Genomic DNA, 17,503 nt, shown 5'->3' with positions numbered 1-17,503 from the left:
GATTCCGAAGGAGTGGCAGGAAATGGAGGAGCGCCAATCTGACCGCTCTGGTCTCCAGGCGATTGATGGACCACTTCGATTTCTCCGCGGACCACGTCCCCTGCGTGGCGCTTCGGTCGCAGACGGCTCCCCAGCCGACGAGGCTGGCGTCGGTGGTCACCACCACCCAATTTGGTAGGTCGAGGGACACGCCGCGAGCCAGATTCCCCGGTACCATCCACCAGTTCAGGCTGTTCCTGGCGAACTGGGGCAGCGGAAGAATCACCTGGTAGTCCTGCGAGAGCGGTTTCCAACGGGACAGGAGAGCTCTTTGTAGAGGACGGAGGTGCGCAAAAGCCCAAGGAACCATGTCGATGGTGGAGCCCATCACCCCCAGGAGCTGAAGATAGTCCCAGGAGGTGGGAGCTGGTAATGCAGAGAATCGCTGTATATGTTCCCGTAGGGCGTGCGCCTTGTCCTGCCGTAGGAAAACCGCTCCCAGTCGGGTGTCGAAGGTCGCCCCCAAGAAATCCAAGCGCTGCGAGGGCACGAGGGAACTCTTGGAGAAGTTCACCACCCATCCTAGGGACTGCAGAAACTCTATCACCCTGGCCACCGCCGCCTGTCCATGTCGAAAGGACTTCGCTCGGATGAGCCAATCGTCCAGATAAGGATGAACTAGAATCCCCTCCTTCCGGAGGGCAGCCGCCACCACTATCATGATCTTGGTAAAGGTGCGCGGGGCCGTTGCCAATCCGAACGGAAGAGCCACAAACTGGAAATGCTGATCCAGGATCTTGAACCGTAGTAGGCAATGATGCTCCTGGCGAATGGGAATGTGAAGGTAGGCCTCCGTCAGGTCCAAGGAGGCCAGAAACTCCCCTCGATGAACCGCCGCGATCACCGAACGTAGCGTTTCCATGCGGAACCGGGCCACCCGAAGGGATCTGTTGACTTCCTTCAGGTCCAGGATGGGGCGGAAGGAACCGTCTTTCTTCGGTACGACGAAGTAGATGGAATAATGGCCCGAGCCCACCTCTCCGGAGGGTACGGGCGTAATGGCACCTATCTCCCACAATCTGTCCAGGGTCAGCTGCACCGCCCGTCGCTTGATGGCCGACCCGCAGGGAGAAAAGATGAACCGTCCCTTCGGAGGGCGGGCAAATTCCAACGCGTAGCCGTGTCCTATGGTGTCCAGAACCCACTGATCCGAGGTGATCCGTGCCCACTCCTCATAAAAGAATGCCAGCCGTCCCCCGATCTTGGGAACGGCGGAGTGGGCGAGCTGAACATCATTGAGAGGATTTGGGCAAGGGCTGTCCCGCCGTGGGCGCGGCCCGCGCTGGGCGGCGCCCGCGAAAGGAACGGGACCATGGCTGAGCCCTGGAGGGAGGGGGCCGGGAGACCGCCGGCCTGTAACTCCTGTAGCGTCTTTGCGCCCTCGCTCTGGTCCGGGAGGACGGGAACGACCTGGTAGAGCGATATCTGTCTTCCGGCAGGCGATGGACCGCGTTTTCCCCCAGCGACTTGATGATCTGGTCCAGCTCCTCTCCGAACAGGAACTTACCCCTGAAGGGCAGGGAACCCAGGCTCGACTTGGAGGACGTGTCCGCTGCCCAGTTGCGGAGCCAGAGGAGTCGGCGCGCCGCCACTACCGAGGCCATGGAGCGTGCAAGGATTCTGAATAGATCGTAGGAGGCAACGGCCCCGTATGCCACTGCGGCTTCGAGCCGATCCGCCTGGGCGGCCTCCCTGGGAGGCAGCACCTGGGAAGTGAGCAGTAGCTGTACCCAGAGAAGGCTGGCTCGCTGGGCAAGAGAGCTACACATCGCTGCCCGCAGTCCCACTGCGGAGACCTCGAAGACCCGCTTGAGGAATACTTCCAACTTGCGATCCTGCGTATCCCGCAGCGCCGCTCCACCCGTCACCGGAATGGTCGTCCTTTTCGTGACCGCCGTCACCGCGGAGTCCACCCTGGGTACCTTGATGAGATCCAGAAAATCTTCCGGCAGCGGGTACAGCCTCTCCATGGCTCTGCTGCCCTTTAGCGCAGCTTCCGGGGAATCCCATTCCCGAGTGAGAAGTTGCAGGAACGACTCGTGGATGGGAAAAACCCGCGCCCGCGGACGAAGAGCCGCCAGGACCGGGTCCCCCTTCTTCGAAGAAGTGACGACCGAGGGCGCGACTGGAGCTGGCGGGTCCGGCGGGGGATCGAGATCCAACCCCTGAATGATTTGTGGGATTAGGTCATCCAGCTCTTCCCGCTGGAATAGTCGCAGCGTGCGTGGATCCTCTCCCTCCGAGGTCGACTCCCCTTGTCCCGAACCGGCGGGGTCCGATCCTGGGGAGACTGGGTCCGAGCCAGCCCCCCCCGAGCCCACAGGAAGCCGGACGTTTGCGGGGAGCTGTGGGGCCCCCACGCCCCCCGGAGGGGGGGGGGCCGAGGAGAGGGACGAAGGGCGCGGTAGTTTGGGGGGCGGAGGCCCCGTGGGAGCTGCCAGCTCCCGCAGGTACGCTGTGTGCATCAGACGAATAAACTCTGGGGAGAACCCCGGCCTACTCGGGGGAATCTCCGTGGGGGAAAAACCCGGGGGGCCCTGCTCCTGTGAGTCCATCTCCGGATCTTCCTCCGGAAGCAGGTTCGGGGGAGAATCCCCTGAAGCCTCCCCATCCCCCAGCGCTGTCCGATCTTCCTCGCGTCGCAGCGCGTGCAACATGGCCGCCGTTCCCGCCAAGAATGGGGGAGGGGCCGGCCCACGGCGCCCGGGCAAAGCTGACAATGGAAACCGAGTGCGGGGCCCGGACGTGCCTTCCCCCCCTGGGAGGCACCTGGCACAGATGCCCTCCCTGGAGATGCGCGAGCCGGGCTCGCCGCAGGCCGAGCAACGCGACGGCCGCGGCATATCCGGCGTTCAGAGGAACCACCCCCGGCTACTAAAGTCCCTCGGTGAGTCTCCGGGCGGGAGGGGGGGGGCCGCGAGACGGTGCGCCGCTGCGGGGGGGCCCGGACGGCCTGCACAACCCGCGGAGAAAACAAGCGGCGCCGCGGGGGGGCCTGTCCTGGCCTCGCAACCCGCTGAAGACGAGCACCCTGCTCCCTGCAGCCCATGAGGAGCGCACAAGATGGCCGCGGGAGCGAGGAAAATTGCTGGTAGGCCGGTCACACCGGCAGTCGTAATTCAGCTAGCTGAAAATAAAAACTACAGCCCAGCAAAGCAAGAAAAACAACTTACCCCGGCAAGAACACAGGCCGTGCTGAGGAAACAAAGGAGACAGAGAGCCAGCACAAGGAAGGAGCCCCGCCTCCCCAATTAATCAATTAGTTAGTTTTTTTTTTTTTTGTTTTTGTTTTTTTTTTTTTAAATAAAGCACAACTTGATCCAAGACAAGACAGAGAAGAAAAATTCCAACTAAGGGAAAAAACAGAATAGGTTACAGGAAATCGGGAGCAAGCCCAGATTCCCCTACTCGCATCTGCTGGAGTCAGAAGATACTGAACTCCTGCAGAGGGGGTAGTAGTACTTATGGTGACGCCCCCTCGAAGTTTTGGGCTGACTCCATCTGCTGGATTGGGGACATAACCCACGGTCTGGACTGATCCAGGTACGTACAGGGAACGAAGGGACTGCTACCTTTCACCTGCTGGAGTCAGAGAAATACAGAAGGGAAAGAGAGGGCGTTCCAGCTTATAAGAAGGCCAGCCTTTTTGCTCTGACTCCACCTGCTGGAAGGGGGACATAACCCACTGTCTGGACTGATCCGGGTACGTACAGGGAACCCCCGTTACAAATTGGAGAGTACCCGCCACAAGAACAAAGAGTCCCGGAGAGATGCAGTGACACAGATGCAATCCTGGAGGCTCTGAGTGGCCTGGCGCCACTGATCTCAGGATCCATTGGGCTCTACACATGTATAATCATGCCAAGGGAGTGATATGGACTGTCGTGGCCATGTGACTCAACATCTTCAACATGTGCCTGGTGGCTCTGTTGCAATTGTGTCACAATGGTCACCAGAGCAACGGCCCTCTGGCAGGGTAGTAGAGTCGTGTCTAGCAGGATTCCGATGAAGTCCAATTGAGGTGACAGACTCAGATGGGACTTTGGGTGGTTGACAACGAACCTTAGTGATTCTAACATCCGGATGGTCAAGCGCATGGACTGGATGGCCTCTGCCTAAAACGTGCACTTGACCAACCAATCATCCAGATACGGGAAAACATGCACTCCCAGTCTGCGAAGGTGCACCACCACCATGGCCAGGCATTTTGTGAAGATTTGTGGAGCGGACACAAGCCCGAATGGCAACACCCGGTATTGGAAGTGCTGTTTCCCCACCACAAATAGGAAATACTTCCTGTGATCAGGGAAGATCTCGATATAGGTGTATGTATCCTTCACATCGAGGGAGCATAACCAGTCCCTGTTTTGCAAGAGGGGAATCAAGATGCCACGGAAAACCATCTTGAACTTTTCTTAGAAACTTGTTCAAGACCCTCAGGTCTAGGATAGAATGGAGTCCTCCAGTTCTCTTTGGAATCAGGAAGTAACCGGAGAAGAATAATCGCCCTCTTTACCCTGGTGGAATGGGCTCAACTGCCCTGGCCATTAAGAGGGTGGAGACCTCCGTTTGCAGTACCTTCTAATGTGCTACTGGCCCCCAAGATGGGCACAAAGGGCAATTTGGTGGGATACCCAATAGGTTTAATTTGTACCCCTGGCGGATGAAAGATAAAACCCACTGGTCCGAGGTTACACTGGGCCACTGGTTCGCAAAGAACCCAGCCTGCCCCCAGCTGGACAGCAAAAAAAAACCACAAAAACGTTTTCCACAAGGCAAAAATTCAAGGTTTTAGAGCTTGATCTAACCGCGATGCTGACAGCTCCGCAGAAAAAAAAAAGAGACTGAAGAGGGACGCCGTGTGGACGCATGGTATAGGCAATGCTGGGCATGCTCTGTGTGCCTAGTCAAAGTTTTTAGAAACTTTGACATAAGTTTTCCACATCAGGCTCCATCTGATTATGTCACCCATGACAATGAGCCCAAACCTGCTTTGGTAAGGGTACCTCAGCTTCTACGTACACCACTGTGATCATTTCTTTAATCCAGCATGCCATCATAGCCTAGAAGCTGCTGCACCTTTTCATACACCACTGTACAGCACAAAGAGATAAAACTCATTAGTAATCTTGAGATATCTCAGAAGATAGCACCACACATCCAGAGGACGCAGAAGTGCATAGTCCTCTGCATCTCTCTGCTTATCAAATGATGGTAGGGACACAGACTGATTCATGTGAAAACTACAAAGTACCTTCGGAAGAAAGGAGAGTAACATGCAGAGCTGGACCCTATCCTGCATAATTGTCAGAAAAGGCTCCCTACTAGAAAAAGCCTGCAATTCCATTAATCTACATGCCAAACAAATTGCGATCAGAAACACTGCCTTCAATTTGAGCAAATGCAGAGAAACACTCTTGAAAGGAACGAAACAAGGACCAGCCAAAAAGGACAGACCTAAAGGCAGATCCCAAAGAGGAAACATGATTTATTTATTTAACAGCTTTTCTATGCCGACATTAGTAGGCACATCATATCGGTTTACATCAAACAATAGATGGAAAATACAATGAACAGGGAGAGGGGCAGGGCACAAAATAAAGATAAAATATTGCAGCAAGGGGGCTGCTATACTGGTGAGCCTGATAAAACTGGAGAGGTAATAAATTAACTTACTAACTTAGAAAAGCATATTAACGTACTAACTTAGAGAGGCATGAGGTTAACGGTAAGGTGAGGAGGGTGAGGTAAGGAGGTACATAGATCTAGTCTGGATATGCCTGGTGGAAAAGCCAGGTCTTTAGCATTTTCTTGAATTTAAAGGGGCAGGGCTAGAGGCGGAGGTTTGTAGGTAGAGCATTCCAACGAGTGGGGCCAGCAAAAGATAGAGCGCGATCCCTTGTTGAGGTGAGGCGAGCATTCTTGAGGGATGGGATAAGAAGAGTACCTCTGAGGTTTGCTCTGGTTGGGCGGGAGGAGTGTGTGGGTCGGAAAGGTTCATTGAGCCATGGGGAATTGTTTTTGTATATGGCTTTGTGCATTATGGTGAGGGTCTTAAATAGGATGCGAGATGGTATAGGGAGCCAGTGGAGGTCTTTGAGGAGGGGGGTTATGTGGTCAGATTTGCGTGCATTCATGATGGTTCTTGCGGTGGTGTTCTGTAGCATTTGGAGAGGTTTGATAGTAGAGTAGGGAAGGCCTAGATATAGAGAATTGCAGTAGTCCAGTTTGGATGAAAGGGTTGCTTGATTGACTGTTCGGAGGCCGTGGTATGGAGTAAGGGTTTGAGTTTTTTTTATGACGTTGAGCTTATAGAAGCCTTCTTTTAGGATGGAATTAATGTGTTTTTTTAGGTTTAGGTGTTGATCAATTAGAACACCCAGGTTTCGTACTGGAGGCTGTGATGTGAGGGTGCTGAGAGCTGGGTCATTGGCTGGGGCGAACTTGAGTGTTTGGTGGCTGTGGATAAGGAGGAATACGGTCTTTGAGGAGGTTAAGGGCAAGGTGGAGGTTGGTGAGAAGGGAATTAATGGATGTGAGGCATTTCTCCCATAATTTTAGCATTATGGATATGGATTCTTGAATTGGTATAATGATTTGTACATCATCTGCGTAGATGTAGAATTTGAGGCCGAGTTCAGATAGAAGATGGCATAGGGGCAGGGGGTAAATATTGAATAGGGTGGAGGAGAGGGAGGAGCCTTGGGGGACTCCTTGGGAGAGGGAGAAATGCGTGGATTCTGAGTTGCCTAGTTTTACAGAGAACTGTCTTTGGCCAGGTAGAATTTGAACCAGAGTAGGGCTGTGCCAGAGATGCCAATGTCAGACGGGACAGCAGGAGATTGTGGCTTATTGTGTCAAAGGCAGAGGAGATGTCAAGGAAGGCAATGATGAAGCTATGACCTCGGTCTAAGCCAGTGAGGAGGGCGTCAGAGAGGGAGAGTAAGAGTGTTTCGGTGATCTAGAGTTGTAGCGGAATGTGCTTAACATTTTGTAAAAAACTAGACACATCTGAATGAGAGGATAGGAGTCGAGTGCTGCCACCTGCACCTTCAAAGTATCGAGGGCTAATCGCTTAGAAAGGCTCTCCTACAGGAAATCCAAAACCTGGGAAATAGAGGCACAGCCAGGCAAACAGCCATGTCTGGAACACCAATTCTCAAACACTCACCACACACACACAAAAGTCAAAAAAGTGGAAAATTTCCTGGCCTTTAAAAGCATAGAGACTATGGCCAGTGAATAATCTTTCTTCACCATAATGCCCTTTCAAGGGCCAAACTGTAAGACAGCATCAAACCGGTTCCTCATGAGACACCGGACCCTGGCAGAGCAAATTTTGGAGAGACAGGAAGCTAAGAGGACTGTCGTACATCAGGCACGATAGAGCCACATACCATGGCCCCTGGAGTCAACCTAGAGCCATCAGAAGGACAGACCAAGATGCCCCACAATCCTATTCTGCTTATCATTCTACCATCTGCTGGAGACAGAATACTAAATTTAACCAGATCACTAGGTATGGGTTCAACTTGAAACATTCAATAAACACTCTATAAACCCATTACATCAATTTTTTTTTTTTAATTTCACTGACGTGGTCACTTCTAATATTTCTATGTTAAATATATGAAAATTATTTGAAAAATATTTTAGAAGTGAATGGTGGTGGTTTCATATAATATTTAGGAGGGGACCATCCCAGTTACCCCATCATTGTCTTATATAATCATAAACACACCACCTCATGTGTTATTTTAATCGTGCCATGAACAATAAAATTTACTATTTTTATAAATTTCTCTATCCAAGTCTCTCAATTATTTATTGTGCTTGAGCTGTGTCATATGTAACATCAAATTGTTTAAACAACAAAGCCGCCGTTGTTAAACTACTTAGCTGAAAGTTGTAGCGTCTACATCGATGTTATGTCTCCAATGATCTTTCTTAGGTGTATTAATAAACCCTCAGGAATTACCATCTCACAGAAACATACTGCTCAAATAGTTTTAACGCTCATTCCTTTTCAGTTAAACTTAGGTGCAGCAAGCCACCTCTCCAATGTCATAATGGCGGTCATTATCCGTCTGCTGGAGAGAGAGAATACTCGCAGGCTGGTGTCAGCACGGATGCATATTAGGGGTAACATCAACAAGCCTGTTGATCTCTGTTACCATCTCCTGGTAAGTGTGCATAATCCATGTGTAATGGACTGGCTGTCAGGATGTATCCTGCTCAATATCCCCAATAACTTATCTGGTTAACGTTATTGAAAATTGCCCTCTGTGTTTTTAGCGAATAGTAACTTTTACAAAGAAATGAACTTTATCTAAAGACTACATGCATCACAAAAATATGGAGAAATTGCTCATGGTATTTGTCATAGAAGGTAAAAAAAAAAAAAATAAGTGTGGAGCCCAGAGCTACTCTCTTAGTTTCCTTTTTATTTCAAAGCAGATACAGTCTGGATAATTAATTGTATTTACTTTTTTTAATTTAAAAATAATTTCTTTCTTGGTGATCAGATTCCCTTATTTCCAGACATTACCAGGGTGATTCAACTGAGCTGTAAATCTTTCCTAATGAAAAAGTAATTGCTTTAGGAGCAGCTTTTTTTCCTTCAATATCCATGTGTCAGCTCAATCTCGATCCTTCAGAATAGGCAACTGTTAGCTGACTCCTCTTCCTTACTAGTTGAGGCTAGTTAAAACATCACTTGAGTACTTTTATGGTAGCTTTAACTGTATTGTAATTCTTTTCCTAGTGTTATATTTTTCTACTTACCCTCCCTTATTTGATCTAACTGTATAATGTGTGATTCTTTTTCTCTCTTTTCTTGTCATGTATTCTTTTCTCTACTTGCTGTAAATTAAGGTTTGATTTGTTTGTATCATTAAGAATAAAAAAATAAATTAAGAACCCTTACTGGCCAGTCCTTTCCCAATGTCCATAGCATACTGACTGAGGTCAAGGGTCACCGATGCCAACAAAAAGGAGATTGCTGTTAAAGAGAACAATGGAAAGAGTTTATAAGATTTTAATCATTCAGTGGTAACATACAAAAAGACAAGAGAGACATCAGGAACCCCATACCCACAAACTCTCAGGCAACCAATCACTCTTCACACTCACTCCACCCTACCCTCTCACTCACAGTCAAGCACTTTGCTCATCCAACCAGCAGACCCTTCTACTCTTGCACCAACTCTCACTACATCAACCACTACATCAGGGCTTCACAAGCCTGACTGGGGACCCCACATCCAATCATGTTTTTAGGCTATCCACAATGAATATGCATTTGATAAGTTAGCATATCATGGAGACTCAGTATAGGAAAATTGGTTCTTACCTGCTAATTTTTGTTCCTGGAATACCACAGATCAGTACAGACTCCTGGGTTTTGCCTCGCGGCCAGCAGATGGAGACAGAGAAACGTTTAACTGAAACCGCTATGTAAAATCCAGTGTGCCACCTGCAGTCCCTCAGTACTGACCTGTACCCAAGCTTCTAGGAAAAGTAAAAAGTAAAAAGTCATGGGATAGGTGGCGATGTCTTTTCATGGATTGCAAACTGGCTAAAAGACAGGAAACAGAGAGTAGGATTAAATGGACAATTTTCTCAGTGGAAGGGAGTGGACAGTGGAGTGCCTCCGGGATCTATATTGGGACCCTTACTTTTCAATATATTTATAAATGATCTGGAAAGAAATACGACGAGTGAGATAATCAAATTTGCAGATGACACAAAATTGTTCAGAGTAGTTAAATCACAAGCAGATTGTGATAAATTGCAGGAAGACCTTGTGAGACTGGAAAATTGGGCATCCAAATGGCAGATGAAATTTAATGTGGATAAGTGCAAGGTGATGCATATAGGGAAAAATAACCCATGCTATAATTACACAATGTTGGGTTCCATATTAGGTGCTACAACCCAAGAAAGAGATCTAGGTGTCATAGTGGATAACACATTGAAATCGTCTGTTCAGTGTGCTGCGGCAATCAAAAAAGCAAACAGAATGTTGGGAATTATTAGAAAAGGAATGGTGAATAAAACGGAAAATGTCATAATGCCTCTGTATCGCTCCATGGTGAGACCGCACCTTGAATACTGTGTACAATTCTGGTCGCCGCATCTCAAAAAAAGATATAATTGCGATGGAGAAGGTACAGAGAAGGGCTACCAAAATGATAAGGGGAATGGAACAGCTCCCCTATGAGGAAAGACTAAAGAGGTTAGGACTTTTCAGCTTGGAGAAGAGACGACTGAGGGGGGATATGATAGAGGTGTTTAAAATCATGAGAGGTCTAGAACGGGTAGATGTGAATCGGTTATTTACTCTTTCGGATAGTAGAAAGACTAGGGGGCACTCCATGAAGTTAGCATGGGGCACATTTAAAACTAATCAGAGAAAGTTCTTTTTTACTCAACGCACAATTAAACTCTGGAATTTGTTGCCAGAGGATGTGGTTAGTGCAGTTAGTATAGCTGTGTTTAAAAAAGGAGTGGATAAGTTCTTGGAGGAGAAGTCCATTACCTGCTATTAAGTTCACCTAGAGAATAGCCACTGCCATTAGCAATGGTAACATGGAATAGACTTAGTTTTTGGGTACTTGCCAGGTTCTTGTGGCCTGGATTGGCCACTGTTGGAAGCAGGATGCTGGGCTTGATGGACCCTTGGTCTGACCCAGTATGGCATTTTCTTATGTTCTTAACTATGGAACCAACACTAATAATTTTGAATCCAAATTCACACAACAAGCAGGAAAAAGGTGAAGTTGCCCCAAGAAACCAAAGAGTAACAATCCTGAATATCTAAAAAAAATCTGCATTGTATAGCAATCATCAGAACGAGCAGACTCTCTCCTCACCAATGGGTGGGTCTCTGGACTGATCTGTGATATTCTAGGAATGAAAATTAGCAGGTAAGAACCAATTTTCCTTTCCTGTACATACCTCAGATCAGTCTAGCTCCTGGGAAGTATCTTAGCTCTCAAACTGGGTGGGTTTGTGAGAGTCCTGCTCTTAGAACACTCTCACCATGTAAGGGCAATAAAATATTGATGATCATGTAGACTCCATTTTGTATCAGCAGGAATGACTACATTTCATTCCATACAGAATAGCATGTAGGCACTGGTGCAAAAAAGTAAACTTGTTATTGCAAAAGCTGTTTCACAATGTATTTTGCGTTTTTCATGTTTTCAGACCAGGTGTTGTCTTGTCTACTGCTGAGCCGAGGTCTTATGACCCTGACTCACTCAGGCTGGAAGCTGGCCACTTTCAGCTTAGAGTGGACAGGGAAAATAACACACAGGCTCCGATCGTAAGGTATAAAAACAGCGGGACTTTCCAGGATGGGCAGAAGCTCATTACCTATGGTAAGAGGGACACCTCCCCGTAGTTGGTGTTTCCCAGACGAGTATCTCTGCCCACACTGAAGGAGCTTCCCAGCTGATATTAAATGGACAGAAGATGCCTACTCTCCAGTGATGTACTTTTTTGATCCTTTGATTATTGATAATCACTGCAAAAGAGAAGCTTTGCATCTACTTGAGGAGTTGTAAATAAAAATCACTTTCTTTAAAGTGTAACTCAGACCTGTTCTTTATTTGGCAATACACACCAAAACACACGGAATCCAGAACCCGGACATCCAACTGATAATGTCTGGCGAAAGTGTGTAACGACTTCTGAGTAGCTACCCTGCAAATCTCTTGCGGAGACATCAGTTGTTATTTAGCCAAGTGGTCGCTCGAAAAAAAACTCAAATGAGCCCTCAACCATGAGGCACAGGACGCCCCTTACAAATATAGACTGAGTCAATCACCTCCTTCTGCCAATGTGCAATTGTAACTTTCAATGCCTTACACCCCCTTCTTTGGACCATGCCACAGCTCAAAAAGGTGATCTGTTCTCCTGAAATCATTAGTAATCTTAAGATACCTCAAAAATATTTGCCTAATCTCCAAGACTCAAAGCTCTTTTGTGTGAGGCACGGACAAATCCAAATCCGGAAAAAGCCGAAGTTCCATCATTTGACTAAGATGGAATGCCGAAAGCCCCTTTGGCAAAAAGGAAGGCACCGTACACAATATCCCAAAATCTGAAATTTGCAGACAGGAGGTCTCGACCTAACGAAGCTCCAAGATTCTCCTGCCTGAACAAATAGCCCCCAGAAAACACACCTTTATGGCTGCCCTCTTCAGTGGCTCAAACTGAGCCTCATTCATTCTTCAGTACAAGATTAAGGTTTCCAAAAGGAACAGATCTCTCACCAGTGGACGCAAATTCTTCGCTCCCAAAAATAACACAACATATTCGGATGCACGGACAGAGATTATCCCTGCACCTTTCCCAAAAGACAGCCCAAGGCCACTACCTGCACACGCAAGAGAGTTAAAAGTCAGACCCTTGACTAAAACTTCCTGCAGAAAAGCCAAAATATGCGACACTATAGCCTGAATATGCTGCATTCTGTTAAAGGTACACCAGGACTCAGACCTCCCAAATCCTCACATACACTAAGTATGTGAATGATCGCCTAACCTGCAATAAAGTGCTAACAGCAGCTTCAGAAAATCCTCTCTGTCTCAGCCGTCTCCTCTCAAAATATTAGGCCCTGGCGGAGAAGACCCGACAGATGGTCGAACTTCAGCAGTCCAACTATGGCTATGTCGACCAGACCCACAAACCATGGTCCACATGGCCCACTCTGGAGCCAACAGAATCACGTTGCCCGGATGTTGCTCTGTCAACCAGACCCAGAAACCATGGTCCACATGGCCCAACTCTGGAGCCACCAGAATCATGTTGCCCGGATGTTGCTCTATCGGCCATAACACCTTGCCCACCAGTGACCATGGAGAAAAGACATGAAGAATGCCTCGAATAGAAATAGAGCATCAGTTCCTTCTGCCATTTGATCCCTCCAACAGTTGTAAAAAAAAACAGGTCACATTGACATTCTGTCTGGTCACTATTAAGTCCATATGGGGATACCCCCTATTTCATGAGAATGAGATGCATCGCTGTGTCTGACAACACCCACTCCCCGGGGTCTAGTTTTCTCCAACTGAGAAAATCCACCTGAACATAGTCTACTCGGGTGATGATGTGAGACACTGCCAGTCGCTCTAAGTGCTGTTCCGCCCAGCGAATCAACTCCTGGGCCTCCTGAGCCACTGTCCAACTCTTGGTTCCACCCTGTCAGTTGATTTAGGTCACTGTCGTTGCACTGTCAGATAGAACCCGCACCGGACAGTTGCGTAATCATGGCAGAAAGGCAAATAACATGAAACGCACTCTCATCCCTACTCGATTGATAGACCATGAGGCTTCCTGTTCAACCACTGGCCCTGCACCAACTGATCGTGACACACCGCCTCCTCATCCAGAAAGACTGGCATTGTTTGTAACTATCACCCAGTTTGGAACCTTCAATTCCACTCCACGCTTCAGACTGGCGTGAATAAGCCATCATGAAAGACGGTCTCCGTCTTCCCCCAACAAGTGAGAGAAAACGATAAAACTCCTCCAATAACAGATCCCACTGGGAGAGAAGAGCTCTCTGAAAAGGCAGCACATGCACAAATGCCCAGGGCACCAGCTCCAATGTTTATGCAATAGAAGCTAGGACTTCAAATAGTCCCAGACTCTGGGCACTGAACACCCTAACAGGAAACAAATCTGACCTGGATTTCAGCATCCTCTCCTCTGTTGAGAAAAACTCTTCCTTCCCGTGAGTCGAATCAAGCCCCTAGATACTCCAGGGTTTGAGAGGAAACAAGATGACTCTTTGCTAGGTTCACAACCCAGCCCAGAGACTTTAACCACAGCAGAACCTGCTGCATGGACAGCTGACAGAGGTCCTCTGACCTGGCCTGTATGAGCAAGACATCCAAAAACAAAAGCACCAACATCCCTTCTCGACTAAGGACCGCTGCCACCATCACCATCTCCTTTGTGAACATTTGTGGTGCCAGTGCCAAACAAGATAAAGAGCCCAGAACTGAAAACGTTCCCCTAGGATCATGAATCATAAAAATCGCTGGTCCTCCAGTCTGATGGCTATGTGTAGACATGCCTCTGTCAAGTTGAGAGATGCCAAGAACTCCTCCTTTGCGTACCACAACTATGTCTGACCTCAGAGTCTCCATGCAGAAACGAGGAACCTAGAGGACTGCAATTACCTTCTTTAAATCCAAAATCGGCTGAAATGTCCCCTCCCTTTTGGATACCACCAAATAAATGGAATATCTTCTTTTCTTTGCTCCCTTGGAGGAACTGGCCTTACAGCCCCCAGACACCGCAAGTGGCCCAACGTCTCTTGAACAGTTACCCGCTTAGCCTGAGGAACTCAATGAGAAACGATGCAATCCTCTCTTATCGTCTGAGCAAATTCCAACCATAGCCATCCTTTAGCACACTTAGGACCAACAGGTCCGTAGTATCTTTGGCCCATGCCTAGCAAAAGAGTGCCAGACGCACTCTTATAGCTGAAACAGAAGAGTGAACCAACCTTGCTTCATTGTGAGGACTTTGTACACCCAGTCCTCTGACCCGGGTTGGTTTGAGACCACGCAAAAAAAAAAAAAAAAGACTGTCCCCAGGCCTAAACTCTTCCTGAACCTTGCCTCTGCGATCCTGAAGAAGCTTTATTCTGGCAAAATCTTTTATTGCCCTCCAGTAGCTCATGCACCTCAGACTCCCCCAGATGTTACATCATCTGCTCCAAGTCTTCTCCAAACAAAAGCTTGCCCTTGAATGAGAGGACAGCCAGCTTTAGACAAACCATCCCCTGATCGGTTTCTTAACCAAAGCAATCCTCTGGTTGACACCGCAAACATCGTAATCCTGGAAGAAGTTCCGATCAGGAGATAGAAGGCATCTGCACCATATGAAACAGCTGTTTCCAAACACTCCGTCTATTCCAAAGTAGCCAGTGTCTCCTGCAACTGCTAGACATAGTGCAGGCACGTCCTCTGCATAAAAATACTGCAAATCGCAGCACTCATGACAGGCAGAGATCTCAAAAATCTTCCTGAGGTGGACCTCAAACTTTCTATCCTGCATTTCTCACAATGCAGCCAACCCTGCCACTGGAATAGTAGTCTGCTTGGTTACTACCAACACTGAAGTATCCACCTTCGGAAGAGCCAAAAGCTCCATCAACTTTGAAGCCGGACTCCAGGGTATGCCCATTCTCAAACCACTAGTTTCCTCACAGACTTGTGAATGGAGAAATTACTTACGTGATAATTTTTTTTCCTTAGTGTAGATAAATGGACTCAGGACCAATGGGTTATGTGCTCCCCTGCTAGCAGATGGAGTCAGGTTTCAAAGCTGATGTCACCACAGATATACCCCTGCAGTGACCTCAGCCATTCAGTATTCACTTCAAAAGCCATTGTGGACATATTGAAAAAAAAAAAAAAGATTAAAATTTGATTATAACTTGATAAAAAACTTGATTAAAAATGGATACTGCAACTGCACTCAAACATAAGCGCTGAATCCCAGTAATATTATAGATGCCCTGATCTACGGATAGGGCGCTGGCTTACCCGTAACCTCTTGGAATAGAGATCCACGTCATGGGCGAATCCTTGGCACTATTCATAGGCAGCCATGTGCAATATGCTGAGTCCATCTGTCTACACTATGGAAAACGAAATTATCAGGTAAGTTATTTCCCCATTTCCTAGCATGTAGCCAGGTGGACTTGGGACCAATGGGATGTATAAAAGTTATTTCCGAATGGGGCGGGAGGTTGCCCACGGTCAGGTTAGCACTGCCCTCACAAAAGCTGCATCCTCTTGGGCCCAGACATCCAGGCGATAGAACCTGGAGAAGGTGTGTAAAGAAGACCATGTCGCTGCTCGGCAGATTTCGACGGGAGACAGTAGCTTAGCTTCCCACCCGGATACTACCTGGGCCCTAGTGGAATGAGCTTTAACTTGAAAATGTAAATCGCTTCCCTGCCTCTACATAAGCTCCAGTGATCACTTCCTTGATCCAGCGAGCTATGTTAGCTCACGAAGTTGCTTTGCCTTGTTTCCTTCCACCATGAAGGACAAACAACCAGTCCATCCTGCGCACTGGTTCCGAGATTTCCAGATACCGTACTAAAAGCCTATTGACGTTTAAGTGGCATAGAAGGCAATAGTCTTCCATGTCCTTGTGTCTAGGGACGGTAAGGAAATGGACTGATTCAAGTGAAACTCCAACACTACCTTGGGCAAGAAGGACGGAATGGTGTGAAGCTGTAATGCTCCTGGAGTCAACCAGAGGAATGGCTCCCGACACGACAATGCCTGCAGTTCCGAAATGCAACGAGCCGAGCATATCATCACCAAGAGCAGAGTCTTCAGTGTTAACAGGCCTAGGGATAGACTGCGCAGCAGTCAAAAGGAAGGCCCTGCTAAAAAGTCCAATACTAGATTAAGATTCCACAGGGGAACTGGCCACCATAAGGGTGGTCGAAGTTGTTTAACCCCTTTTAGGAAACTGGCCAAGTCCAAATGTGCCGACAGGCATGCTCCATTCACTTCACCTCTGAAACAGGAGACAGCCCCTACCTGGACCTTCAAGGAGTTGAGGGATAGCCCTTTATTCAGTCCGTCCTGTAAAAATTCCAGAACCATAGGGATTTTGGTCGTGCGAGGGGGCACTCCGCATTCCCCACACCAGGCATCAAATATTCTCCAGATCCGCATGTATGCCAAGGACAGAGAACGTCCACGCATGGAACAAGGTGGAAATTACTGCCACTGAATATCCACGCTTCATCAGGCGAACCCTCTCAAGGGCCAGACGTAAGACAAAACTGAGATGGGTCCTTGTGAAGGATCGGACCTCGTTGGAGAAGGTCCCTGTGAGGAGGGAGGCATAGGAGGCTCTCCACCAGAAGTCTCCACATGTCTGCATACCATGGGTATCTGGGCCAATCCAGGGACACTAGAAGGACTAGTCCTCTGTGGTGTTTGATCTTGCAAATGGCCTTGCCCAGCAGAGGCCATGAGGAAAGGCATACAGTAAGTCTCCCTCTGGCCAGGTCTGAACAAGGGCATCAATACCTTGGGAACGCTGATCTCTTCTGCAACTGAAGAATCGGGAGACCTTCGCACTGTGAGATGTAGCCAGCAGGTTGATGGACATGAGGACCCCAGCGATCTACCAAGAGCTGAAAGGCTCTGGTCAACAACGCCCATTCTCCTGGATCCAGACTCTCCTTGCTGAGAAAGTCTGCTCTGACGTTGACTTTTCCCATGATGTGGCAGAGATACTCCGTAAATTCAACTCTGCCCATTACATAAGGGGGTCTATCTCCAGAGACACTTGCTGGCTTTTGGTTCCTCCCTGGTGGTTGATGTAGACTATCGTTGTTGCATTGTCAGACATCACGTGGATCGCCTGGCCTTGGAGTTGTGGCTAAATTGTAGACATGCTAATCTTACTG

At 48.3% G+C, this 17,503-nt stretch overlaps 1 protein-coding gene across 1 annotated transcript in view; it reads right to left on the bottom strand.

The window, feature by feature from the left end:
* GCN1 (GCN1 activator of EIF2AK4) overlaps positions 1 to 17,503 on the bottom strand; it is a 433,190-nt gene that overhangs the window by 362,962 nt on the left and 52,725 nt on the right. Inside the window, 1 exon segment of the mRNA XM_029571925.1 lies at positions 8,966 to 9,040. Coding sequence (XP_029427785.1) covers positions 8,966 to 9,040 — 75 coding nt within the window.

The sequence above is a fragment of the Rhinatrema bivittatum genome, chromosome 11 (genome assembly GCF_901001135.1).
Source record: "Rhinatrema bivittatum chromosome 11, aRhiBiv1.1, whole genome shotgun sequence".
Taxonomy (NCBI): domain Eukaryota; kingdom Metazoa; phylum Chordata; class Amphibia; order Gymnophiona; family Rhinatrematidae; genus Rhinatrema; species Rhinatrema bivittatum.
The sequence above is the reverse complement of the archived record's forward strand: the minus strand, read 5'-3'. Positions and strand labels throughout refer to the sequence as shown.